The sequence below is a fragment of the Paralichthys olivaceus genome, chromosome 4 (assembly GCF_024713975.1).
Source record: "Paralichthys olivaceus isolate ysfri-2021 chromosome 4, ASM2471397v2, whole genome shotgun sequence".
NCBI classification, from domain to species: domain Eukaryota; kingdom Metazoa; phylum Chordata; class Actinopteri; order Pleuronectiformes; family Paralichthyidae; genus Paralichthys; species Paralichthys olivaceus.
Genome location: NC_091096.1, coordinates 18,461,722 through 18,487,074, shown reverse-complemented (window position 1 = coordinate 18,487,074; position 25,353 = coordinate 18,461,722). Strand labels below are relative to the sequence as shown.

Genomic DNA, 25,353 nt, shown 5'->3' with positions numbered 1-25,353 from the left:
TTTCACCTTTTCGCTCTCCTCTCTGGCAGATCCATCTCAGCTCTATGCCGCTCACTCTCCTCCGTCGTCTCGGGGGAGCTGAGCAGTGTGGGAGTGATGGACAGGGAATGTTGGAAGAGACCAGCGCTGCCTCTACCACTGCTCTGACTGGCATAACTGGCCCTCCCGCCCTCTCGGCTCTCAGTCTCCCCTCCCCTACCCATCATTCTGTCTGACTGTCTGTAACTCTCTCCCTCCCTGGGCGGGAAGGGTGCGTAATAAGGGGAGGGCCAGCTAATGCCTCTGGGCAGGTAGGACCTTGGAGGGCCCCTCCTGGGGTCCATGGGTCTCATGTTTTCCCCTCTGGAGCCTGGCCAGTGTTGGTACTGCGGCATGGGAATGGAGGACGGCATGGGGACATATTTATGCTGGGCAGACCTCAGAGTTTCTTGGTAAGAAGGAGACCACCTGGAGGACTCAAGGAAAACAGTGGCTTGCCGTCTTGGATCTGAGGGTTCCAGCATTGGGGAGATTGAGGTGTTTCTGGGTGGGTACATAGGATTGAGGTAGCAGGGACTAGCTAATGATCTTTGTGTTTGATGAGGCCTCTCTAAGCTCCCTATGCTAGGCTGTCTGAACGGGACATACTCCCTCCATGAGGGGCCAGGCCTGGGAAGGGAAGATGGAGTGCGGCCCAAACTGAAGGACTTCACCCTGACATCTGGGTTTGGGAACTCATCCCAGTAACACCTCTCAGAAATATATGTCCTTGGGCTCTCAAAATGCTCCCACCTCTGTGAGCCTAAACTGATGGATTTCTTTAGGAAAGGACGAGGTGGTCCCATGCCTGAGAGCGTCCTACAAGGGCCAATACTTAAAGACTTCTTTAGAAATGGCACAGGGGCTTGACTTATCCGGGATGCAATGTTATTAGTCCTGCTGCCCTGAGAAGCTTGTCTTTGGGATTGCTCTGGTAAAGACTCACTACTGTCTGCAAAACTCCAGGAATGTTTTGACACTAAATCTGCCATTCCTTTTGCCGCACTGAGCAAGGTGTGAGCTGACCTGGATCCAAGTCTGGATTCAGGTCTGTCTGTGCTTTTATTCGCAGCTCGAATTTGTGTTTTCTCATCATATAGCTGTTTGCTTGTTTTCTCTGGACCATGTGATGAAGGTCTCATCTCATCAGGAAACCTTACTCTGTGTGAAGAATCTCTAGTTTCAACGTGGAGCGAGCGTTTATAGCCTTGTTTTCTACAGGCATCAATGCCGGGCTCTGCACCCACACCAGACTGAGTTCGTTCAAGGCAAACCTTTTGGTTTGAGCTCATTTCTTGGTTTTCTTGAACATGAACCTCCCAGTTTTTAGGAACTACGTCAGGCTTTGTCAGCAGAGATTTTTCTGATTTTAGATCTGAACTTTGTCCAGCAGTGTCTGTGATTTCAGCTTCTTCCACAGGCTCATCCACGCTCATTTCAATGAAACCTGGAAGGCTCAGGTACTCAAGAATTGCACTTGTCTGCAGTGGGGGAATTTTGGGAGATGGGGCAGCAGGTTTGACATTGAAGGACTCTGACATTCTAGGCACAGAAAATTGGGACTGGTCGCTCTCTACCTCTTCTACAAGGGTGAGTGTTGAAAGAGGGCTGGGACTATCAGAGAAAAGACATTTGTCACTCCTCCTGGAGCGTGTTCGGACACCCTCTCTTTCTAACTCTGAGTTAAACCCAGAGCTCCACCGGCCACGAGTCTCTCTGTCTTTGGCCTTTGCCCCAACGTCCTGGTGTTCGTAGGGTAATGTAGAATAACTCGAGGGACTGATATCCCTTTTAGCTGTGTAGTCTCTAGTTCTGTCGGGCTGATTATATTGTGGTGAAGCTGAACTTTGCAGCCTCTCACTGTCGCCTATAGGACCACTGGCAGCAGAATCCCAGGGCTGATTGCCTGCATCAGAATATGAATGCCTGGACTTTGAGGAGAAACCTCTGTCCTGCGTCCTTTCTTGTAAGCCCTGCTCAGTCACGGACTTTCTGCATATATCCAGCTCTCTCCGAGGACTCAGTGACCTGCCTCTGGTTGGTGTTTCTAAACCAGAAACAGGTGAGCTTTTGGAGGCAACATCAGGCGAAAGCATGGGGAGGGAGGTGTTCTGGGTGACAGGAGAGTATGATGAATCAACTGCCAGAGAGTCCTCAGAGATTTCCCTACATGTGCGAGGATGCTGTGACCTGGGCGACATGGTCTGTCGGGGGCTCTGTAAAGGAACAAGGTTGGTAAAAGAGGTAACAGGGCTGATGTCCCACTGTATGCGAGATGTAGGGAGCCGGTCCATGGGACTGCTGGTGTTCCCGAAGTAGCACGCCCTCCTATAGTCAGATACCCGACTTGTCTGACCAGAAGGCCTGTGTTTCTGTCTGATAGTTACATCTTGTGGCTTCCATACTGGCTCTTCCTCTGCATCCCTCTCTGTTGACTGTCGCTCATGTCTTCCCCGACTACTGCTTCTCTGATCGGCTGTATAGTTCTCTAGCTCCCTCTCCATTTCCTCTCTCTCCTTTGCAAGTTGGACACACTTATTAATGTTATCCCTCTCCAGTCCACTGTCTAGCTGTGAGACCAGGGTGCTGTTATTAGTCAGCTGACTTTCCATTGGCTGGTAGCCTGAATGGTGAGGTCGATCTCTATCCAGGAGCTTTGTTCTCTTGCCCAAACCGGAGAACAGATCTTCGTTGTGACCCGGCATGCGATGTCTCCTGAGAGAATCGCTGGGTTTTTTCTCGCTGCTGTCTGAATAAAAGCTGGCTCTTTCCAGTAGAGCCTCTGAGCCTTGTTCATCGTCCGAATAAAAGCAGCCCTGACGGGAGAAGTTTCTGGCCATGGCCCGTACTCTGCCAGGTGAAGAAGGAGGTCTGTTGAGCTCTGGGACGTCCACAGTGAAAGGAGAATCCTTCCTCTCCTCCTTCTCTGAGCTGAGTATGCTTGACTTTGGAGAGTCCCTGAATGACGTCCGGTTGCTCCCTGAGCCACTTGCTCCACCATTAATTTGCAGGACATCCTTCTTCAAGTTTTTATTATTTGAATGACTGGAAACCTCTAGCAGCGGTTGGATAATGAAGCGTCCATCTGGCCCTCTGGAAATAGACTCCAAAGCAGTTGGTGAGGGAGCCTGAGACCCCAAGTGACTCTCAAAAAGTGTGTAATGAGGTGGTGGAGAGGAGTTGGAGAGGAGTTGTTTCCGCTGGTCATGATATTCTCCACGGCTGCCTTTATCGAAGGAGGAACGGTCAGACTGTGAAGACGAAGTGGGGAAGAAGGGAAGTGGTGGACACAGCTTCAGCTTTAGGACACTGTCTGGGCTGCGAGGAGGCGAGCGAGCTCTGAGAAAGAAGAACACAAGAAAAACAACTTTATAGTACTGTGGATTATAACAAAAAGCATTTAAAGCTGCAATTTTTAACTTCCTTCGCATTTATACTACACTGTGCATTGTAGAGATTGTAATGACAAGTATTTTCAGTCAAAATGTAATCAACAACATAACACCTACAATAACAATACATGAATTCAACAACATTCAAGCTTAAATATTTATTAACAGAGCTGCAAATACAGCGATTAATAGTGAGGAAATCACATTATCAACCAATCAATCAATCAATTTATGAGGAGACTTACTCTGGAGATGAGTTCTTCTGAAAGGCAGATGGCAGATCTAAGAACAAGTGAGGAAAAGATCAAATTTCAAACAGTTGCACAGTTGAAATTATCAAATCATCATCAAAGTGTTTAAATCAAAACAATTTCCCTTTTCTGGACACCAATACAAACAGTTACATATTTTTTGTATTGGGTTCTGATGTTTTACCTTTTCTTCTCTTCCTGTGACGCTGCCGTCTTCTGTGACTCATATAGCATGCTGTCACCAAGGAGAGAACGATGGCCACAAACAGGAAGCACACTCCTCCTAACACACCAGCCAACAGGGGCTCAGGGATGACCTCCAAGAAACTTGGGCGCAGAGGGTAAATCTCCATCCCTGTAAATAGACCGGAGTCAATGAGGATAATAAATACAGTCTCTTACTAGAATTAGCACCTCACTGTTGTGTGCCTCTGCCAACCAGTCAGGCTGCAGTATACATGCATGTCTATCCAGACTCATTATATAGAGAATTATATCTTTATAGTGCAGAGAATGTATATAAAAATATAATATAATACGTTTTTTGAGTGTTTTATGTAATTATAGGCATTAGATTAATAGCGTTTGTTATAATAGATTCCCTCCAGGCGATCCTGATATTTCCTGTTCACAATAATGGGACGGACATGAGTGACCTTCACTTTTCACCAACATCTAATCAGCTGAATGGAGTATTTGTACCATAATTGTAAAAACTCCCTCATGGAGCTCCTGAAATTCTCCTGACAAGCATATCTAGGCAGAGAAGGAAAACCTGAAAACATAATGTCTCCAGCCATATCTGTTGCCATCTAATGTTTAAAAAATATCCAATAATAGACAGTGTATATGTCAAAACTGATGTTGACTCCACATGCATATAATGCATATAATGCTAATGTGGTTATTCTTAAAAAGCCACTTACCTATGGTGGATACATTGACAGCCTCACTGGGTTCACTGAGTAATTTGTTGCTGCGGGACATCAGCCTCAAATCATAACTAGAGTCCTGAGAGAAAGAAAAATAGGAGGTTTCATTTAGCTCCACAGAATGAAAGTAAAAACTAGTGTAGAACATTTTCATTATTTATCATAGCATTAGTTTGAAATAAATATTTCAGCACTAGAGCTATTTAATTTTTATTCAACCAGAAACACAGAGGGGACACTGATTGATATTTGGAAAGATTCAAAGTAAGAAATGAACATATTATTACCCGTATCAGTCCTTGTACAAGTAGTTCGCTCTGATTGGCACTGATGTTGTTGCTGAGGATGACCCAGCGGCCCTGATCCCTGCGGGCCTGTAGCACATAGCCTGTCAGTGGAGAGGAAGGAGCCTCTGGAGGCGACCACTGGAGGAGGACGCCTCGTTTAGTCCGGTTGGCTGACAGGAACGTGGGAGGATCCAGGATTATGCTGACAGCCGTAGGAGGTTCTGTGGGCACAGCTGATAAGAAGACCTGATATAAGTTCATACTGATACAATAAAGCAAAACAGTATAGAGCAGAGGAAACTGACAATGTAACATACGTTCACTTGCACAAACCTTGTGTTCGCACAGAAACAATTTCGCTAAAAGGTCCAGAGCCGAGTTTATTCTGAGGTAGAACACTGAACTGATAGCTGGTGCCAGCAAGTAGTCCGGTTACCAGAAGGTAGTTTTTGGATGTGGGGACAGGCAAAGAAGCCCATTCGTGTTTCCCCCTGGAAGCCTGCTTCACCCTGAAAGAAATTTAAAAACAGACCAAAATAAAACTATGAATAACAATTAATAAATGGATAATAGAATAGTACAAAATAAAAGCATATTATATATCACTGACCAAACTGTGAACTTTTGGGTGTATCCTCCATCAAAGCCAGGCACCCAGGAAACATTGGCCTGGTTCATCTCCGTGGTTACAGATAACAAGGATACAACATGAGGACTGGTGCCTGAGGAACAGAAAAAAACATGTTTGAAGGTTTGAACTGTTGACAATGAGTACTTTCAGGTTTAGGGTCATGAATCAACATAAACGTTAGAATTTAGGTCGGATCACTCACCCAGCACCATGACCACAGTGCCTGCACTGACGGTCGCTACATGGTTAGTGGCCAGGCACTCCCAGCCCCCATGGTGATCTTTACTGAGTGGCTGCAGCAGGAGGGAGCCATTAGCCAACACACTGAATGGAGATCGAGGGGTTGGCCCAATCTATCAGGAAAGACCACCACAAGTTAAATAATGAATAAATAAGATGTGTCTCTGGAGGATATCTTTCTAGAGTTGGAAATGTCCTCCTCCTGTACCTTGCTCCATGTTATGTTTGGAGTGGGGTCTCCATTGCCTTCACAAGGGATGATCAACTCTCTGCCCACCTCCTGGATATACTCAGGTTGAGGAGGTACTCTTAGCGATGGCGGGTCCTGTAGGAGGGAGGGGGCCTTGTTACATCTGTGCACTCAGTAAAAAGTTTCCTCTGAACCTAAGACAGAGACAATAAGTCGAGCCTTACCTTCAGAATGACTTGTGTTGGTTCAGACTGGCCCATGGTGCCATAACTGTTATAGGCAGTGCAGGCATACATGCCAACAGCATTATCATTGGCTGTTGCTATAAAAACGGAGCCCTCTGAGTTTACCATCCAACCTGGGAACTGGAGATAAAAGGAGGAAAAGATACACACAGTGACTCCAAGCATTTCCCCTCTGTGATGGTTTTTTATTTCCACGGCATAACATAACTCACGTTGTCAAGATTTAAATAGTTTCCATCTTTGGTCCAGTTGACATAGAGCACAGGTGGATCAGCCTGGACAGGACAGACAATGACCCCCTCCATGCCCGCAGGCAAGTATGTTTCCCGGGACATTCGGCCTACACGTGCAGGGTCTAGGGTAACGGAAGAAATGTTAATCACAAGATGTAAATAAAAACATTTTAATTCAGGGCATACTGGGAAATGCTCCCGCATCAGCAACCTCAACTTGCATGGTGAAAGAAAATTGGTGTGTAATAGAGATAACCCTTACGTTTAACTTTCAGATGTGCAGAAGCAGAGGGTGGGGTCAGTACCCCATTAGTTGGGGTACAGGTGTAGTTGCCAGCATCTTCTGGGATGAGATTAGGGATGAGAAGAGTTCCATCCACCAAAATCTTCACTCTGGACTTAAGGGACCTAAAGTCAAAAGATCAAATTCACACAAATCAATCTATTGATAAAAATGTATTATCAGAGCATTACTTTGGAAGATGTCACCTTAATCTGAATGGCAAAATCCTTGTCTCAGGGTTATAATGTAGTCATCACCACATAATTTAATAGTCTTATAAATAATGTAATTAGAATTGATTGCATTAGGACCATGCTTTGGAAATGCATCTACTTATTTCATTGGCACAAGTTTAGCAGCACCAAGTGCTCATGACACTGATATTTTAAACTTGGACTCACTCAATATGGTAAACATTCTGTCCTTGTTTCAACCACTCATAGGTGAGATTGGAAGGGTAGGCATCAGCCTGGCACTGCAGAACTGCATCCTGGGACATGTTGAGAGTGGTGTCCTCTGGGGAGATGATGATGATTGGAGGACCTGTTTGGCAAAGGGAAAAAACAGACACTGATGTAAATAGCATTCCTACCTATAGGGATCAGTAATGACCAAGACAAGTCATTACTTGTGAAATGTAATTGTTGAGTGTTGTCCTAAATTATTGCAAGGCAGGTCATAGACTGTAGGTGGCAGTATAGACTGTGTAATCACAATTCTTTTAACTGTATTTGGATCAGAAAGCCTTAGAGCATCTGAAATAACTTGTTCCTGGAAAACATGTGTTTGATGCTATTTTCATAACCACTGAAGCTGTGTCTTGCTTCCTGAACATTATATTCCACGTTTAAACATGAGATTACCCAGGATTCTTTCTCTCCCCAATGATTGACGGTTCATCACTGACCTTTGACCTGCAGCTGCAAAGAGTGGGTCAGGTTCCCCTCTGAGTTGGACACGTGACATTTGTACACTCCTGAGATATTTCTTGTGACGGAGGCCAAAGACAAGGTACCATTGAGCACCTAAAACGGGGGGAGGTAAGGAGGAAGAGGATCAAAGAAGAGCAAAGTTAGAGGAAGATTATGGAGCAGTCGTGGAGAGAACAACGAAGAAGTTCTCTTTAAAGGAACATCTAAGCTACTGCTGCTACAGGAAATGCTAATTAAAATGAATTTAGTTAAACACAGCAAATGCCATCTGTTAGTCCTCCTCACTTTTATTTTTTTATGTTTCTCAATTGGGCTCTCATCTTTGTGCCAGACAACAGTTGGCCGAGGGTTGCCATGGGCTCCACAGCTGAGAGTCAGCGAGTCTCCGAGCAAAACCTCCACAAAAGTTGGCGGTTTCTTGATGAACACAGGTGGAGCTACAACAAAGAAAGAACAATGCATAAATTAATGATACAGCCCAACAAAATCAATTTCTGTATTTCCCTTTTTATTTTGTTATATGCACCTATATAATTTTTTCAATTTTACAAACCTGTATCCATGTTTACATTCTATATAAAAATGATGTTTATTGTCTTGATTCAACTTCTACACATTTGGTTGTATTATTCTCTCCTTTTATTTATGACAAATTTAATGGTTAAACTCTAAAATATCAACCCTCAGTTACATTTCTTTGTCATAAGGGTTTGATAACAACATCTTAGAAACCATTGCCAATTTTCTTTGAATATATATATATATATATCAGCCAATATATTGGTATTGGACATTTTTTAATCCTTATTATCAGTATTGGACATTTATTACTCTCCAAAATTGAAATGAACATCATTCAAGCTCTAATCGAAAGTCAACCACTTTTTCTTCAACTTGTAGAATATCTCAATGAATTATACGATTCCCTGACATTTGGTAAGCAGATTAAGATCAAGTCAGTCTATATCAATATATCTGGAAGTTGACACCTTTTTCCAAAAGTGGCATTTTTGAGTATCAAGAATGAAAAATGAAATATAAATGAGGAACACCCAACCTCAGCAAATCATAGTGTGTCATTTTGAGAGTACACAGACCCAACACTACCATGGTTAGTGTTTTATATCCACTGAGACCACCCATGATAAAAAATATATGCAATCATTGACTTGGAGAAAACTTAGAACTAAATATGTCATCCCTGTCTATGCGTCAGGTTCAAGTTGGGTTTTTAGTGTACTGGGTATATTCTTAATAAACATTTATTGTCATGAAATCCGATACATGCACTGATGTAATGCAACCTGATGCAACACATGTAGGTCTTTCAGTCACTGTAGTTCAACTACATCATATACCTTCTTTTCACTCTATATAACTCTGTTGTGGCTTGAACAGTGTGTGTGTGTGTGTGTATGTGTCTATTGACATTAATCTTTAGCTCACACAAGCAGCATTTACATTGTCCTGCTCCTGAGATTCTTAAAACCAACTCCTACATACTTTGACATCAGCTTATAGCAGGCTCTGCACAGACAGAGACATGGTGTGATGACATCACACAGAACCTCCTCATACACTGCAATGATATTCAGCGTGCCACGGCCTACAGAATCGCAGCCAACCCCATGCTTGGGCTGTTCTAAAAAAGGGGACCGCGCCGGTGATGAGCAGTGAAAGGAGCAGCTCCTACAGCTCTCCAAAACCCTGCAGTGCTGCACCTGTGATGGAGAGGAAGGTCCATGTGCCATTTTGAAAGTCGTCTGTCTTGCTGTCCAGGAGCAGGATGCGGCATTCGAACCAGCCCTCGTCCTCAAGGGTCAGCCGTTCCACCAGCAGAGAGGCACCCCGGGTCAGAGACACGCGACCTGAGGGTGGGAGGGCAAAGAGGAAAGGGTGAGAGAGAGAGAGAGAGAGAGGGGGGGGTCAGCACAGACACACACAGCCAGACAGGCAGAGTCAGCACATGCAGGAAGAGGGCTTACCATGCAGAGGACACAAGCATCCACTGTCACAAAAGGCCACAGTCAAAGTCATGGGCACATCCACACAGCATAATCATTGATAGTAGCTCTAATGTTTGTAGCTAATAGCCAGTCACATAATTAAGATTCATGAAAATAATAGAGGTGGCGGACAAAACATGCAGCTCAGAGGAGAAGAAGTCAGTGGCTGTAAGTTGCGGTGCAAAGCACGCATGAATCACTCGAGTGATGATTGTAATGATATGCAAGATTACAGATGAAGATGGTGTCCTGTCATTTCGGGTTTGGGTGGTGGTGGAGTGGAAAGCTAGACTGTGCATGCCAGGAATTCCTGAACGCGGCTTCATTAAATCACCAAATTGGAAAAAAATATGTTTGAGTCCTTCTTTTTATTTGGGTGATATCTACAACATTTACATAGTGAGGTGAGTCCCCTGTATTTGTTTATCAATGAGAGGTATTGGGCAGAGATAAACAATAATTAATGAGACTATCTTAGACATATCTGCCAATTTGACAATGCCTAAAATACTCAAGATGGACCATGTGTTTAATTTATCAGTTGAACAGGCAACATTTCATGTTCACTCACAGTAATTTGTGTCAGAGGGATATAAAGTCAGACTCTGTTTTTTAGGTGACTTGTTGATGGAGAAGAAAATGTCAATTAATGATTCAAATATAAAAGAAACGTGTGTGAACACCCTCCACCATACAGATGTACGATCACACACGTCTCTCTATCACACACACCTATGTCCCCCTCTCCTCCTCCTCCTCCTCCTCTCTGTACTTCTTACAACTCCTTGTCAGGCTTTGAAACTTGATCTGTTGGTTGCCTGGTGACTACTTTTGAGGGTACTGAAGTTACACCCCCCCCCCCTCCTTTTATTCTGTTTCTCAATGAACCCCCCACCCCCTTTCAATCTCAGAGCTTTAAACGACAGGAAGATGCGTGCAGAGGTGGGGGGAAAACACACACATTGCTCATACTAGGACCCGGCAAAAGCGGTTTGAAAGTAAACAGAGAAATGAGAAATTTCTGGCATCCAGTCGTTCTCCAGCAACAAGTTGCGAAGAGTTAAGAAAAAAATAAAGCTGCAAATAGAGAAATAATGACTCTTATTTTTAGGTTGAGCACAAAAACTGCTTCCAGAATTGATATTTTGTATATAACCCAAGAAAACTCTTGAATGTGCTGCAACCTTGAAGTAACAATATCACAAGAAACACAATATGCTCACTATTCACACGGTTTCCCTCCAGACGGCTGTGACTGGAAGCTACGCAATTCATACAACTCTACATGCCCTTAAGACACAGTGAAACACACACTGAGAGTAAAGACAGACATCAATAGCTAACAATTAACCCTGCATTCCTGACTGGGGCTGTTGCTGTGTGTAATAGTTAGGCTTAATGATTGACTGACCTAAAAGACAGAGGAGAGTTTGTTGGGCGGTGCTCACTTAGAGTCTCCATAAAACGAATGCCACTGATTTCAGGTCAGCATCTGTCAAACTAGTGGGTGGGGCTCGGAGAGAGGAAATGTGCAGATGGATGATAACAGGTATGGTGATAATTATAGGCATTTTCCTCTTATCTCGCTGTGAGGGATCCTCCCTGAGGCGTCGGTTTCCTATGCAACCTTTTCACATCATATGCAGAATTCACTGCCCACTGCATAGGGAAAACACTGTCATGTGCAAAGTCACACAAACCTTCTTTAACACACCTAATCCTCACGTGGCTAAATATTATGGTATGCTTAAAGATCACGGTGGCTAATAACGCCTCTTGTCATATTTTATAACATGACTAAGGCACAGTGTGTGAAAATCCTCCAGACTGACCGTGTGGCACTGGTCTCATGGGTTCAAAACCATGTGGGTGTGCACACATGTTGATTTTCAAAACTTGTGCCCTGCCCCCTGGGTCTCAATGGGGGCAATTCTGTTTTTCGCTGTCAAACACTTAACCCTTTCCTGAAGCCTGCTTCTTGTCCATCACTACAAAGAGAAGGCAGCCCCCACTATTCTCATTCTCTGAGGTAACCATAGTGATGCGACCAAGAAAAGCCTGGGATATAGGTTTAGGTTTGAATTCAGTTGCTGTAGAAACGCGGAGCTGCCAAACATGGGCAGGGGCGGGTCGATTACACAGGGGAGGGGTGGGTTTCTTCTGTCACATATTTGAAAAATTAGAAGAGGGGAAAAACATGTTTGGGTTTAAAAAGCAGACTCAGTGTCGCATCCACAGCACATGAGGCAGCGAAGGGAGAGAGAGATGAATGAGAGACAGAAAAAGAGGGGACTTTGTTTTCCTTTCAGCCTGCGGACAGACAAAAGGCTGATGCTGGGTGACAAATGTTGCTTTATTTAAATTTGAATGTTGCATCTCCGGCCTGGAAATGGCCTGTGAAATGGCACTAGGGCAGGTGCTCTGCCCTGAAAGATTGTTCACTAAAAGGATTGTTTTCCTCTCTGATGCCCTGATGCACAGATACAATGACGATATGCTGGAATAATTGAGCATGAGTTGAAAAATGATCAACAACATCAGTAAAAACCTTTTTCTCAGTCCAAGAGGAACTGAATGAGAGGTTACTGAGAGGTTACTTGAATTGTGTGCATCGATAATCCACTGACAACCAATGAGAGGTTGACCTTTCCGACCTCTGTGCCCCGTAACTCCCCACCAGACGCATTCATCACTCCCCTTGGTGCTACGTTAGCACAATGTCCACGAGCCCTCCTCTAGAGACAAACATCATTAGATTCTAAGGCGAATAGAGGATGGCTGAAACAATGGCTGTGGCTCCTTTCTCGCGTCCACCCTCCTACTCCTCCTCACTGTTTTTTCACCAGGAGCTATCACATGACAGCTCCAGTCTACCTTAAAACAAGCCCTTGTTTCCAACAGGTCAAGCTGCAGTGCAGCCAAGGGTAGAAAATGGAAACACTAATCCATCAGAGCTGTATGAACCCTCTTCATTTAAGCGAGAGTCAGGTTCTCGCCCAGAGGGTGGCAGGTTAGGAATAACTCAGCTTTCAGAGCTGTGCCACTGGCCAGGAGCAGGTCTTGTCTCACAATTTCTGATCTTCTATGCCTTTTTTTTTTTTTTTTTACTGACAAGATTGATGTGGCTTTTCTGCAAGTGAAACTGCTGCAAGTGAAACCACTGCAATGCCACTGACAATTTTTCATGTAGTACAGTATGTGGTGTATTTTTATTTATTGGTGATGCTACTAAAGCTGCAGCACAAGTCTTTTGTTCTTGCAGTCAACATGTGATTTTTGCATATGCTTCCCACTGGTAAATACTGAATACACAGTAATACATGGGGTAAAGTGAATTACATGTGATACAATAGCAGGGGAAACAGTGGAGGAAGAAAGATTATTCTGTTTGGAGAAGCATCAGCACTGCTTTTCTTTGTCCATCAGTATGTGCATAAGAGAGCCAGGCAGCAGTGCATTGTGGGATGTGTTTTGATTTGAATACAATCATAAGTCTGGGACAGGCCCCCTTCCTCTGACAGCTCACCCCTCCCATTCCCCCATATTTCTCTCTTCAATCCTCCTGTCTCCCTAATCAGTTTAACCCTCTTATGAATAGCTCTTTGTCGTGAGATAGATTACAGTTAACTCTGTCCCTCTCGCTCTGTCCGGCACAGTTAACCCCTGCACCAGCTAACACACACATCTCACGTGCCAAATTTCACGATGGCAGCAACTTAAGTTACCGCTGGAATTAGCCCTTATACGTGATCGCAAATCGCAAATCAAAAGTATTAATTTTAATATTCTTAAAATCTGTGACGTGAGGTTACACTGGAGCTGTTCTTACACATGCACTGAACTCTGGGCATTTTGCAGAGGGGCTGTATGTGAGAACACAAATGAGTCAGTTGCTTCCAACATCTTCTGGATACTTTCCTGCCAGCCCCCGAGAACGCAGCAGGGAAATGTCTAGAAAAATTGCAGCAAACGAGTGGATGTGTTGTTGATGTTCCTAACACACGACAAACAGAAACTAGAGGGAAAAACAATATAAATATAATATTTAGGATGGTAAAGATGTCCCATATGTGTAGAAGACATTATGATGATCATGATTTCCACAGCAGAAATTATACTTCATGTTCTGCTTCTTGCCAGGCACCATCCCATGCTGTTGTTCCCAACAACAGGAAAAATGCAGGCAGCCTTATGCTGTGTCTTATGCACATGTGAAAGGCTAACCCTACAAATCCCTGCAAAAGGGATGTTTATAACTGTTTCCTTAGTTGAACTGACCATCAGGAAAATGTTTAGTGCCTCAAAAGAATAACACACATCATAAGAAACAATCAAACTTTGTCAAAATATTGTTGGAAAGGTTGCCTGAAATAAAGCATAATTTTTCCTAACTCTTCACTCACATAAAATAATCTTAAAGCAGTGGATTACTTTAGCTACAGTTCACTCAGACCACACAAGGACTACACCTCCACAGTAGAGCAGAATTTAATATGAGACACTGACTCATGCTCTTTTTTGGAAATCTGGCCAGCGACACACCTACGGCATGAGGTAACAGGGGCCTTTGTAAAAACTTGCTGGCTAACATGAAATTCCCAAGCTGCAGCTAGCTATTCTTCTTTCATTGTGTCATTGTTTGCTGCCCATCACTCTGGTCTAGTTGGAGCAGAAAAACTGGTTGGTGATGATAAAGTTGTTCAGTTTCACCTTGCAGCTACACTTTGGCATGTTTGCCGGAGTGTAGCTGTTAATTCCACAGCTCACGAAGTTCGTGCGTAATAGGAGATTAAAGTCTGTGTGTGTGTGTGTGTGTGTGTGTGTGTGTGTGTGTGTGTGTGTGTGTGTGTGTGTGTGTGTGTGTGTGTGTGTGTGTGTGTGTGTGACTTGTTCATGTGAGAGACAAATGCAGCCCTTAACTTCTCCAGTGTTCAGAGGTCACACTGAGAGCGAGGTGGAGGCCTGCTGAGATCTAGGGGTTTTGCCCATTGTCGTTCTAACCTCAGGTCGGAGTCGCCTTCTCACAGTCTCTGCTGATTTACTTCAGCACACAGGAGACATTTGATCTAGCTCTGCAACAGTAAACCACCCTGACATCGCAAGACTTCAACATATTGTCTCAACAAATACACCTCAAACACACTATAATAGTGTGTCAGTCAGGATTTATCCTGTTTCCTCTTTGTTGTGAGTTGACTAATGTTCGGGCCTGCAGGGCATGCTGGATGTGAGAGCAGAGAGGAAGAGGGATGAGGGGTACTAATACCTTCCTGATTCACTTCACAGAGACAAGAGAAAGCTCTCTGAGAGCGAGACATGCTGGTGTCTAACAGGTTCAACAGCAGGACACTGCTTTATAGTTCTGACACTCCTCAAATACAAAACACAATCTCCAATACACCTGATATCATATCAAAAAATGATTTGTTTAATGGACTGAAATAGTCATCCAAGATAACTCCTGTTCTATTTCTTTCATGTCAGCTTCTAAAAATGGCAGACAGCATCAGTGTGTTTGAGACAAAGCAGCAGACCAAGGGCAGACAGCATTTTGGAATGCTTTTTATAGTTTATTTTAATCTACTTAAATGGGAGTCCACAAAAGGAAGGGCAGGAAACACTTGGAATTAATATTACATATTCACATCTGACACCCTACTTAGCTTTATTGGAAGCAGCTATTATGCTGTAAATCCACCCCAACACTGAACACTACAAGTCACTGCAAATACCAATAATTCATTTTCTTTTAACTGTTTCTTGATCTTAAACCTTGAAATGTGAATTCATCCCTGCTCTCTTGTTCCGGTTCTTAGACAAGCCAAGACAAATATCTGAAAGTGGCTGCCTACTTGATTGTCTCGTGGGTTAAATCTGAAATCCCCCAACCTTTTAATTTGAGGGTAGAATACATTAGACCCACAGCGCTGACACGCTTCACATGCTGCCATCTGCCTCCAGTGGGAGGGGAGATATGAGGATCTGAGGCAGACAGGGGTAAAGCCCACACCAGACAAGTACACATAAGGAAAATAGATATGGAAAAATGGGGGGACATCCCAAACAATCTTCTACTCTGCTACATCCCTGCAATGTTGTTTACTTCATTATAACTGCATATGCATCAGATGACTGCCCCGAAACAATGACACGGTTAATGGCCTACAAGGGTTAACATGAAAAACACATGTAGCCCAACTGTGGAGGCAGTCTGTTTATGGTTCAGCCCTTGTAATCCTTAAATGTGGTTCCTGAGTTATAATGACACTGCAATCATGTTTCGGAATATGGCTTTCGTTCTCTGTGGGATCTCCAGTTAAAATAAGTTCTAATACATCAAATGCAGGGGGGGGGGTTACGGAGGTTCCCTGTATATTTCAGTGACCCAGTTGGGACAGTATGGGATTTTGGGTGTCCCAGTAGTCCTGTTAGCTTTGGCAAAGCAAGCTGAGGTTGTGATACCCCTCTTTGTCTTTTGTCCTCTGGTAGACAATGACAGGATTATAGGGCTCCAGCAAGAAAACTCCCATTATTCCCAATGCTTCATCCATCCTCCTTCCAGCACAACAATCTCCTCTTACTGGGTCACCCCTCAGCATACTAATAAAACACTGTCATCAGACCACCAAGCCCCCACCTAGACTCGTAATCCCCCCATGCACAGCGTTACTGGTACCCCGCTTCTACTTGCTCAGCTACCCCACCCCCTTTTCACTGCCTCTATTAAAGCAGATGCATTCTTGCAATTGCCCTTCTCCACGCAGCACTAGAAACACTGCAACTCCAGTCTAGAAGCACACAGACTGAAAACAGGGATTGGGGGTTTGGATGGATAACCTATTGTTTTATCCAAACATCCCTGAGCCAGGTCTTCACAAATACCATGTTTGTAACCCCCACATACATGTATCTATCTTTGCCCACAAAAGACAGAAGCTTGGAACTCAAAGTGAAAAAGAATTGCTGCCACATGTACTCACCCAGTCACCAAAATCTACTGAACTATAATTACATAAATCTGTCAATTGGCAGGCAGTCTCTGGAATGCTTTCAGAAAAAAGCTGGTATGATACTGGTGTTTCAAAGCCTGCATTTGGGTTTATGTGCCATCAGACTGCTAAAGCAATCGAAAAAAGGATTAAGACAAAAAAAAGGGCCAACAGGTTTACTTCCATACTGCTACTAAAACGATCTCTGTCCACAAGTATTTTGGCTCCAAATCAGTTTTAATCCCCATCTATCCTGAAAACACATATCACGTAACCACTAACCTACACCAGGCATGTGCAAGCCGGTGTTAACAGGAATTGCTCGTCAGATTCAAATGCCTTCGAACTAAAATGGAGCCAGCAGCGTTTTCAAACATCTTAGTTTTGACGGGTGTAAAACTCTGCACATCCGTAACAGAGTTGATGGATTTTCAAACATAATAATATGGATGTAGCCTTAAAGGGAATGCACTTGTAGTCAATTAAAATCAGTTTTCTTTAAGCAGATGTGTTAGTGAAAAGATCTGTATAATGCTTACCCTTATAGTTTGGATGAACACGAGGCGCATAAACTCCAAATTTGATGAGGATGGGAACGTTGTAACCAAGGCGCACCCACTCCACCACATGTAGAGGGAAGAGGTTTGGGGTGGTGGCTTCTTTGGATGTTGGAGTGAGATTGCAGGCCAGCTCTGCAGAGCCCCCCACTCTGGCACGAACCAACGATGACACACCTTGAGACACACCTGTGTAGACAACAGCATATCAGCAGGATAAAGCACGAGAGACACTGTGGACATTGGCTGATAACAGAGAACTTAATAACCAGTATACATGTGAGCAAACCACATAAATCATGTTCAATGAGCCTTAAGAAATATGAGTCTTTTAAAAAGAGTAACAGCTGCAAGAGGAGCCAGTTTAACCTCTCTGGAATGTTTGGGTTATTGATTCCTGTGAAAATTGTTCTCTATGCTGGGAATAAATGTTAGCAGTAATATTTTTGGGGTGAGAGGAGGGAGCTTGACCACAAAGGCAGCGAGAGGTCAAGACAGAAATACTGGTGGGAAACTAACTGAGAAAGAAGCAGCAATGGATCCATGAATGCTTTGTTGAACTGGAAAACCCTCAAATGAGCCACACAATATGACTTCCCCAGAGTGTTGCCTGTTAAACGCTGGGCCATCAGAGGGTGTGTAAAACAGTCGTTTGCCATTTGGTGACAAGAACATGTAGGTGCAAAGCCAGCAAACACACAGCAATCCCATTAGTGACACCTGGAGCAGCCTCTCCTCTCCTTCGCTGCCATGTGCTCACGTGGGTGTGCACACAACTGGGTGCCAGTGTTTGTTCTGTTACTCATCTGGCCTGGTGATTACTTTAATCTCAGAGGGGGTGGGGGGGTGATACTCTGATGCAGGACAGCAGGACACTCAGTGCTCTCTCCAGCCGACCTCCCACCACCCCCTGGGGTCCACACATGGTCTGCGGACCAGCACAATCAATCCCACTACCCCCCCCTCACAAACACATGCACGCACACACAGAAGCGTGCCTAGGGTTGGGGGTAGCATAAATCCTGGATTGATCTAAATCCACACCCAGATATTATTTAAGTTGGATTTTGGCCCCATTCTCCGATGCCCACTCATGTGCTGAAACCCCTCCTCTTTACTTTCACCAATGTAAGGCAATGGGAGCTGTGCCAAATTCATTATGGTGTCACTCTGACTGTACGTAGGCAGCTAAACAGCGACATATGTCATCTGCTTTGCAATGCTTCACCATAACATGGGACAAATAGCAGACAAATGGAGAACAACAACAAACTAAAAAAACCCACTCAGAAAAAAATGTTTGTATGAATATAAGATATGACGTCACTGGACAAGTTTTTACTTTTCAAAATCACTTCATGCAGTTAGTAAAGCAGCCAACTTTGAATTTGGTTTTTAACAAAACATTTGGTAAATGTGCAAAAATGGAATTTAATATAAATGAATTAAATCAATAATACAACATATTGTAGTGAGTGTTTTAATTAAGTCTTGATAGATTAATATAAACAATGACATATTATAAAGTGACACCGTCAAGAGGATGTAAATGTGATGATACAAAGCAGTATTACATAATTGTGTCTCCTTCAATGTTTTGTGTATTCTTCCAAGAATTTGATTTGCAATGATTTGTAAATGATTTGTTTTATTGTCTGTGTCATAATATAATGACAACTCCAGGATGAAATTCTTTTTGAAACACTTCTTTTGTTTTAATATTAATATATTAAGGATGAGTAGCACTACGAGATTTAATGAAGACAGCTCATTGCATGGAAATGCCTGAAACAGTTTAAAAAGGAGAGATGAATTGTGCAAAGGCATTGTAAATCTATGCGATGGATCCATATTTGCATTAGCATACTTACTTAGCAGACAGATGGCTACTGCAGTGGTGACAAGCCACCGTCTCTCCAGTCCCATGGCCGTCCGTCACACTTCTTCACACATCTCCCAACCTGAAATGAACACACATCCCGTTTACACTTCAGCACAATACTAATGTGCCATTCACAGATCCAGCACCGCTGGACGAGGTCATCCCTCACATCCCCACTCAGACAAATGTAATCCCTCAAGTTAACATCAACTCATAATCCAACAACTACACTACATTCCAGATGCTTCTTGGTTAATAAATAACTGTATTCTTTGAAAACAGTTAATCCTCTGGAAAATTGCATGTCTGAGCTGTGGCTGGATTAAGGCAAATAAGCTATTCCAACATGTGCTGCACATAGACTGTAGGGCACGAGATTGCAGAGAGGGTGCATCCTGTTGGAAGTTTGCTTGTGTTTGTGTGTGTGGATGCATAGGTGCGTATGGAGTACATGCACGTGTGTGTTTGTGCATGTGGCCACACAGAGGACCTATAAAGGCTCTAGGTGTATGTACAGATTAACCTGATGCTTCTGATTGGTCCAGCTCATCCAGAAGGTCTCGTCTCACACTAAATAGGCTAACAGCCATTGACAGGTGACACGAGCAACATTGACAGGTGTGTGTCCACGACACCAGATGTTATCTTATTACGTGTGCTTAAAAACTAACTTAAGTGGCATAAGTAGGGTGCCATTAGATAACATGCTAAATTGAAACCAAAATCAAGACATGACGGTACATTTCAAGCAGCCAACAGCAGCCAATGTGGTTCACCCGACTCTTGAACTAAATACACAAACAGCTCATGCAAGCGCACCAGCACGGCCCACTGCTTCTCATCTCCTAATCAGCACCACAAACAGGACACCACTTACACAAATTGTGGACCCACTTCACAATCTGACCAGTAAGAACAGCTGTGGCAACTCGTGAGGCCCTCCACCTCAAATTGGATTGGAGGCACAAGTTTAAGTTGTTGCCCTTGAAACATAATAGAAGACCTTGCCCCCCTCCCATTAAGTCACTCCTTTCAGTACTCCTAATACCAGTTTATTGCTTTACGTTCATTTAAGTAATATAAGAGGGAGGCTGTTCTTGGAAAACAGGTAGGTGTTGGTTATAAGAGCTGATATAAGCACAGATGTGCTGCAGCAGCACAGGGATAAGTGAATCATCTCTTAGAGGTAATGTTTGTACTGGAGTAAACACACAGCCGAAAATAGAGCAGGAGAAAAGATGCGCTTAATTCCTCTCACTTGACCAACACAGGGAGGGAACTGTTACTGTTGGGCTTGGCCATGAAGGACAGCCATAACTTTAGTTAAGCACCTTTCCAAGACAAGCAGGAAGATGAAGCTAAGGTTAAACGAACCCTGAAGAAGAGTGGTGCAAAAACACATTAGAGAGGGGTAAAGCTGGTGAAGAGGGAAGGGCAGAAGCATACAGAAAATGACTGAGTAGTTTTTAAATGACAGTGCAAGGTTTAAAATGAGGGAATGATTACTCCCACTGAGCAAACATTATTTACTTAGTTTGAGTGTAAGTATAAACAGAAGTCTTATGGTGGCATCATGAAGAAATAAAGCAATAAATCTTTCCAGTCTCATCATTTGTGTGTCACCTCACTGCATCATCTCCTCTGTTGTCTTCACAGTCATTTTAATGACACGACAGCAAGATAGATATCTGTATAGATTCTAGCCCATAATGAGACCTGGAGTAACTTTTGACAACCAAAACATAACAAACCTTGCCTTTGCTCCTGCCTGCACTTCTGTGCTCCCACACCAGAAATGACATGTGGGAACAGACAGACAGAGCAGCGCCCACACTGAGCCGGCATATTACAGAGGAAGCCTGGAGGGGGCTTTGTCTGCAGGTGCAGGAGTAGACTGAAGACAACCAGGTTATTTCCTCAGGCAGCAGAGCAAAGCAAGGGGCCATTTAATTGATATGTGCACAGAGGCGGCCTAAAGACAAAGGTCCAGGTGTTCAAGGTGTAACTGACAAGTCAAGAATAGTCAAAAGCAGCATCTGTTGCTATTTATGTGACTGCAATCACACATGACCACCTACTGAACTGTAAGTAATTATGATCTACATCTCATCGTTAACTTACAAAGAAAGAATAAAGTGGATTACAGCTCCCATTTAGCAGTGAGGGCATGCACCATACATACTGGTGCATTTGAGAGGTGAGAGGTCCGAGGGGTTTACTCTACACACTAATCTTCTCACGAGGGTAACTGAGGGAAAGAGGACATAATTATAGCAGCTGTTTGCAAGTCACACAACAGCAGTGATAGCCAATCACATTCCAGAATATGTTGTCGTATCTCCATCCTTCACTTGAAACAAAGTTGTGCAAATAGACACAACTTTGACATGTATGAGAATACGGGGGTGTGATTTTCAAAAATAAAATGTGACAACACAAGAAAAAAACCAACATGACTAAAGAGTGGCACCTTCATATCATGAGTTAAGAAAGGTGATCACAGTTATCTAAGCAGTAAATCCCTTCCTCAGCACACGACATTTAGCTCTGTGAGGTGTGCAGCAGACGTTTCTGACTGCTGCGATGCTACACTGGATTTCATTGACACAAATTGCTTTGGATCTAGTCATGGCTTTGCCTTCTGGAGGGAACATTTGTAGCACCCAGACTAATCCTGCCCTGCTGCTTTGAGTGTTAATAGTGTAATTTAATTAGAGACCAAATTGGTGAGACAAATCAAGGACACTGTCATCTGGATGTGCAGTGATCAATAAGTGGTAAAAACGAGTCACTGAAACACAGAGACGCAGATTATTCTGCCCACTGGGATTCCAGATCAGCTGGTGGGGATAATATTATCAGTTTGGGTTTTCCACATTTTATGGAGGACGTCGGCATAGCCAACAAAGTACAACTTGGTTCTCAAGCCACCAAAAAGAAAAAATATGTATCACGCACACAGAAATTTCAGAGTTTGTTTCTCTCATTCCCGACGTCCTTAGAATAAAGGAGAGAGAGTCATACGCTTCAAAATTCAAATGTCTTGAAAATTTGCAATACAGGGGTTTCCAGAATCATAGCCTAAATAGATGAACTTGTCTTGCCATTGAATTAAACATTTTGACCCCCCCATTTCAGGCATTAAATCCAAGTACAAAGCTGAATCCAAGCTGTCAGCTACAGCAGCTGGTCAGCTTGATCTTTCCATCTCCTCTATATCACATTGGAATAAGCAGATCGGGAGGCATACACTGAATGATGTAAAAGTGAAGACAAACTTTATAATTGTTTACACAATGCAGGATTTTTTTTTTCAACTATCTTGTCCACTTGATACGTGAAGTGGACAAGATAGTTGAAGTAAACTGTCAGTTTCTCCTTTTAGTCTAATTTCTTCTCTGAAACACAGAAAACTCAACACAGAAAGTGAACTTTTGAGTTGACTTAAATGTGTGAAAGTGTGTGTGATCCCCTCAGTATCTAAGGAGAGCCACCGGTGATGCTGGTGACAGATACAAACCCGATAAGCAGTAGCATTACTCTCTTAATAATCCTTGTTAATCCTGACACAGGCCGTAGCTTTGGTGCGAACCAGCCTGGGGCAGGAAATACAAGTGTTACTCCAGCGTAAACTTTGCAGAGAGCTGCACAGAGCAATCCAAAACAGATGAGAAAATAATACAACCGAACCACAACTAAGACAACAGGTCTACATAACTGATACATCGCAAGCATTAACACAGGAATAGATTGTAAACCACCACTTCAAACACGACTGGTTAAACCAGCCTTTACAGCACAGCGATCAATTCATGGATTTTGTCCCTGGCACGGCAACCTAATTTAGAAACTGCATTGACTTTTACTGTAAGTAAAGGAAATGAGCTGGGCACACACTGGGCACGGGAGCGGAGTAGTCTCGTGAGGGGAAAAGCCGGCTGTATATGGATTAACACACTGATCATTGGTAGCCCAACACATGGTGCTACAGGGAATAACAATATTGACTCATGGGCAGTGGTTGAATGTTTAATCACACTGAGCAGATCTGAAGCAAGCGAATGCTGCTGCAAATGAGCAAATCACCTACATGCTTCAAGCAACAGCGGAGTGATTTAATGTTTTTTTTCTCTCCCGTTATTATTTAATGTAGCCCAGACGTCTCAGGGGAGCAGAAAATGACATGAGTCTGGTGAAAGCTAAGTAGCTAACATCCCTCTTGTAACTCCTGAGGCTTCCCTGCCCCCAACTCTCAGGAACAGGTCAGTCCCATAAAGCTACTTTCAAGGCAACACACTGAGAGGAACCCAAGGTCAAGAGGTAGCAACCTTTAAAGCTGAAGCCCAGTGTTGAAGCATTGCATTTGGTTTATTCTTATATGTAACATTCAATGAGACACGATCTTAAAGGACCACAACCCTTTTAGGTACTAAGGCTAAAAATGTTCAGACATTCTCATTTCTTTTTTCAGGACAGCCGTTACTGAGCAGACTCTTTCAGTCAGGACTCCACTAATGAGACATGTGTATATTCTTTAGGATCGCACACGCTTTAGTATTGTGTTACTGACATGCATTCACCTCAGAAAAGCTACAGACTACATTTTAAGATGTACAACAAAGCAATCTGGAGTAACCACTTTCAACTCATGAATAATTACTTTCCCAATGCAATCCATTTCCTCCAGCATGACAGCGTGCCTACAGGGCCCAGTTGGCTACATGATGTTTTGAACAGTGCAGCACTATAATGAAATGTCAAGGCCTGATGTAATGTTGATATATGCAGGATATAACTGTGCAGCATGACACCTGAGCTAAACTGGTATCTGACAGAAAAGAGATGGAGAGGATTCTGCCAGACAAATACAAAACACATAGATTAATCAAAATCTATTACAAAATATGTGCCACTGGTGTACATTCACGAGAATATAACCAAAAATATCAAATGCAACTAAGACAACCTAGATTATATTTATGAAAGTGACTGTGTCCAGATACAGTCAGATGATCCAACACAAGGGATTACAGGCATCATGAGTGATGTGTGCCTCTGTGCACCTCCTTTCTAACCAATCAGAGTCAAAAAGCACACAGCAAAAACAAAGCCAGACACTTGAACCCAGTAAACAGCAGAGGGAGAGGGCCGCACTCCTCTGCACAAAAACACCCAAAAGGAGGCTCAGACCAGCACATTGCAGCCTGTGGAGCAGCAGGCAAATAAACAAACAGCCTGGTGCACATGCAACAGACGCAGGACATAAGCTACACGCTGTTCCAGTCAGTCCTCCATGTCACCCTGCAGCAGAGCTCCTGGAAAACAAAACAGGTGCATCTTTTGTCTGACAGCGAGTCAGATACAAGCAGAGAGGAGAGGAGAGAGAGAGAGAGAGAGACCTTCATAAAACAATACAAATACACTCGTTTGACTGACTATTGTTCTGACTGTTAATCCAGGGAACAGAGTTCAGGTTTGGGCCGTTCCAGCGTGTTAAACCTATTCGCTGTGGTTTGACGCGAGAGAGAGAAACACACACACACAAGAGGAGATTACAAGTGGCGCATGTGATACACGAAACGTAAACAAAAGCAGAATGCATCATAGTCATACTACAGTGTATTTTAATGGAGGACAAACACACTATCACAAGAGAAATGTGGCAGAGATGTGTGTGCAGCGTATAGTTGATCTATAATCTATATACAACTATAAGATGTTTGTGTGTTGAGTTGGATGGTGGGTGGAAGATGCTCTGTCAGCCTCTTACCTTACTTGAGGCACTTTTCACTCGCAGCTGAAAGTACAACCTTTCAATCCATCGGTGCTCCTCGTTTACTCTCGTTCTGCAGAACACATCTAGTTCGATCAAATCAGGCGACTTTTAAAATCAAATCAAATAAAAAAGAAGGAGACGTTTCTGAGTGAGGAGCAGGTCGGTCACATGTTTCTTCTCAGTCCGTGCGTGGATGGAAAGAGGAAAATGAAAAGTGAATCCTCAGCGTCCACGGTTAAAAGACGTCCTGGAAGAGACTTCAGTCAAAACCCATGAAGCCAGGACACCTTCACCATTTAAAGTCCATTTCAACTTTGCTCTCCGTTATTCCTCTTTGTCCAAACTCGTCCAAAGTACCTTCAATCGTAAGAGAGAGTTTTCAGTGGACTTCATGGATGAGTGTGAAGCTGAGGGTCAGAACATCTCTCATGTAACAGCAGCAGGTTTGATCACAGAGCTGCACGTTTAGTTAGTGCCCTGCTCCTCATACTGCGTGTACCTCCTCCTCC

The 25,353-nt window shown here is 43.5% G+C and overlaps 1 protein-coding gene across 2 annotated transcripts in view; it reads right to left on the bottom strand.

The window, feature by feature from the left end:
• Positions 1–25,353, bottom strand: part of igsf9b (immunoglobulin superfamily, member 9b) — a 27,731-nt gene extending 2,378 nt beyond the window's left edge. For both annotated transcript variants that reach the window (XM_020094003.2, XM_020094004.2), the window contains exons 1-19: positions 24,839–25,353; positions 19,058–19,147; positions 17,169–17,375; positions 9,356–9,502; positions 7,920–8,071; positions 7,610–7,727; positions 7,104–7,245; positions 6,682–6,827; positions 6,399–6,541; positions 6,166–6,306; positions 5,960–6,076; positions 5,714–5,864; positions 5,491–5,602; positions 5,214–5,389; positions 4,881–5,113; positions 4,588–4,672; positions 3,846–4,016; positions 3,656–3,692; positions 7–3,357 (exon numbers count right to left, since the gene is read on the bottom strand). In XM_020094003.2, the coding sequence (XP_019949562.2) occupies positions 7–3,357; positions 3,656–3,692; positions 3,846–4,016; positions 4,588–4,672; positions 4,881–5,113; positions 5,214–5,389; positions 5,491–5,602; positions 5,714–5,864; positions 5,960–6,076; positions 6,166–6,306; positions 6,399–6,541; positions 6,682–6,827; positions 7,104–7,245; positions 7,610–7,727; positions 7,920–8,071; positions 9,356–9,502; positions 17,169–17,375; positions 19,058–19,112 (5,684 nt within the window). In that variant the 5' untranslated portion in view covers positions 19,113–19,147; positions 24,839–25,353. The remainder of the gene's footprint in view (positions 1–6; positions 3,358–3,655; positions 3,693–3,845; positions 4,017–4,587; positions 4,673–4,880; positions 5,114–5,213; positions 5,390–5,490; positions 5,603–5,713; positions 5,865–5,959; positions 6,077–6,165; positions 6,307–6,398; positions 6,542–6,681; positions 6,828–7,103; positions 7,246–7,609; positions 7,728–7,919; positions 8,072–9,355; positions 9,503–17,168; positions 17,376–19,057; positions 19,148–24,838) is intronic.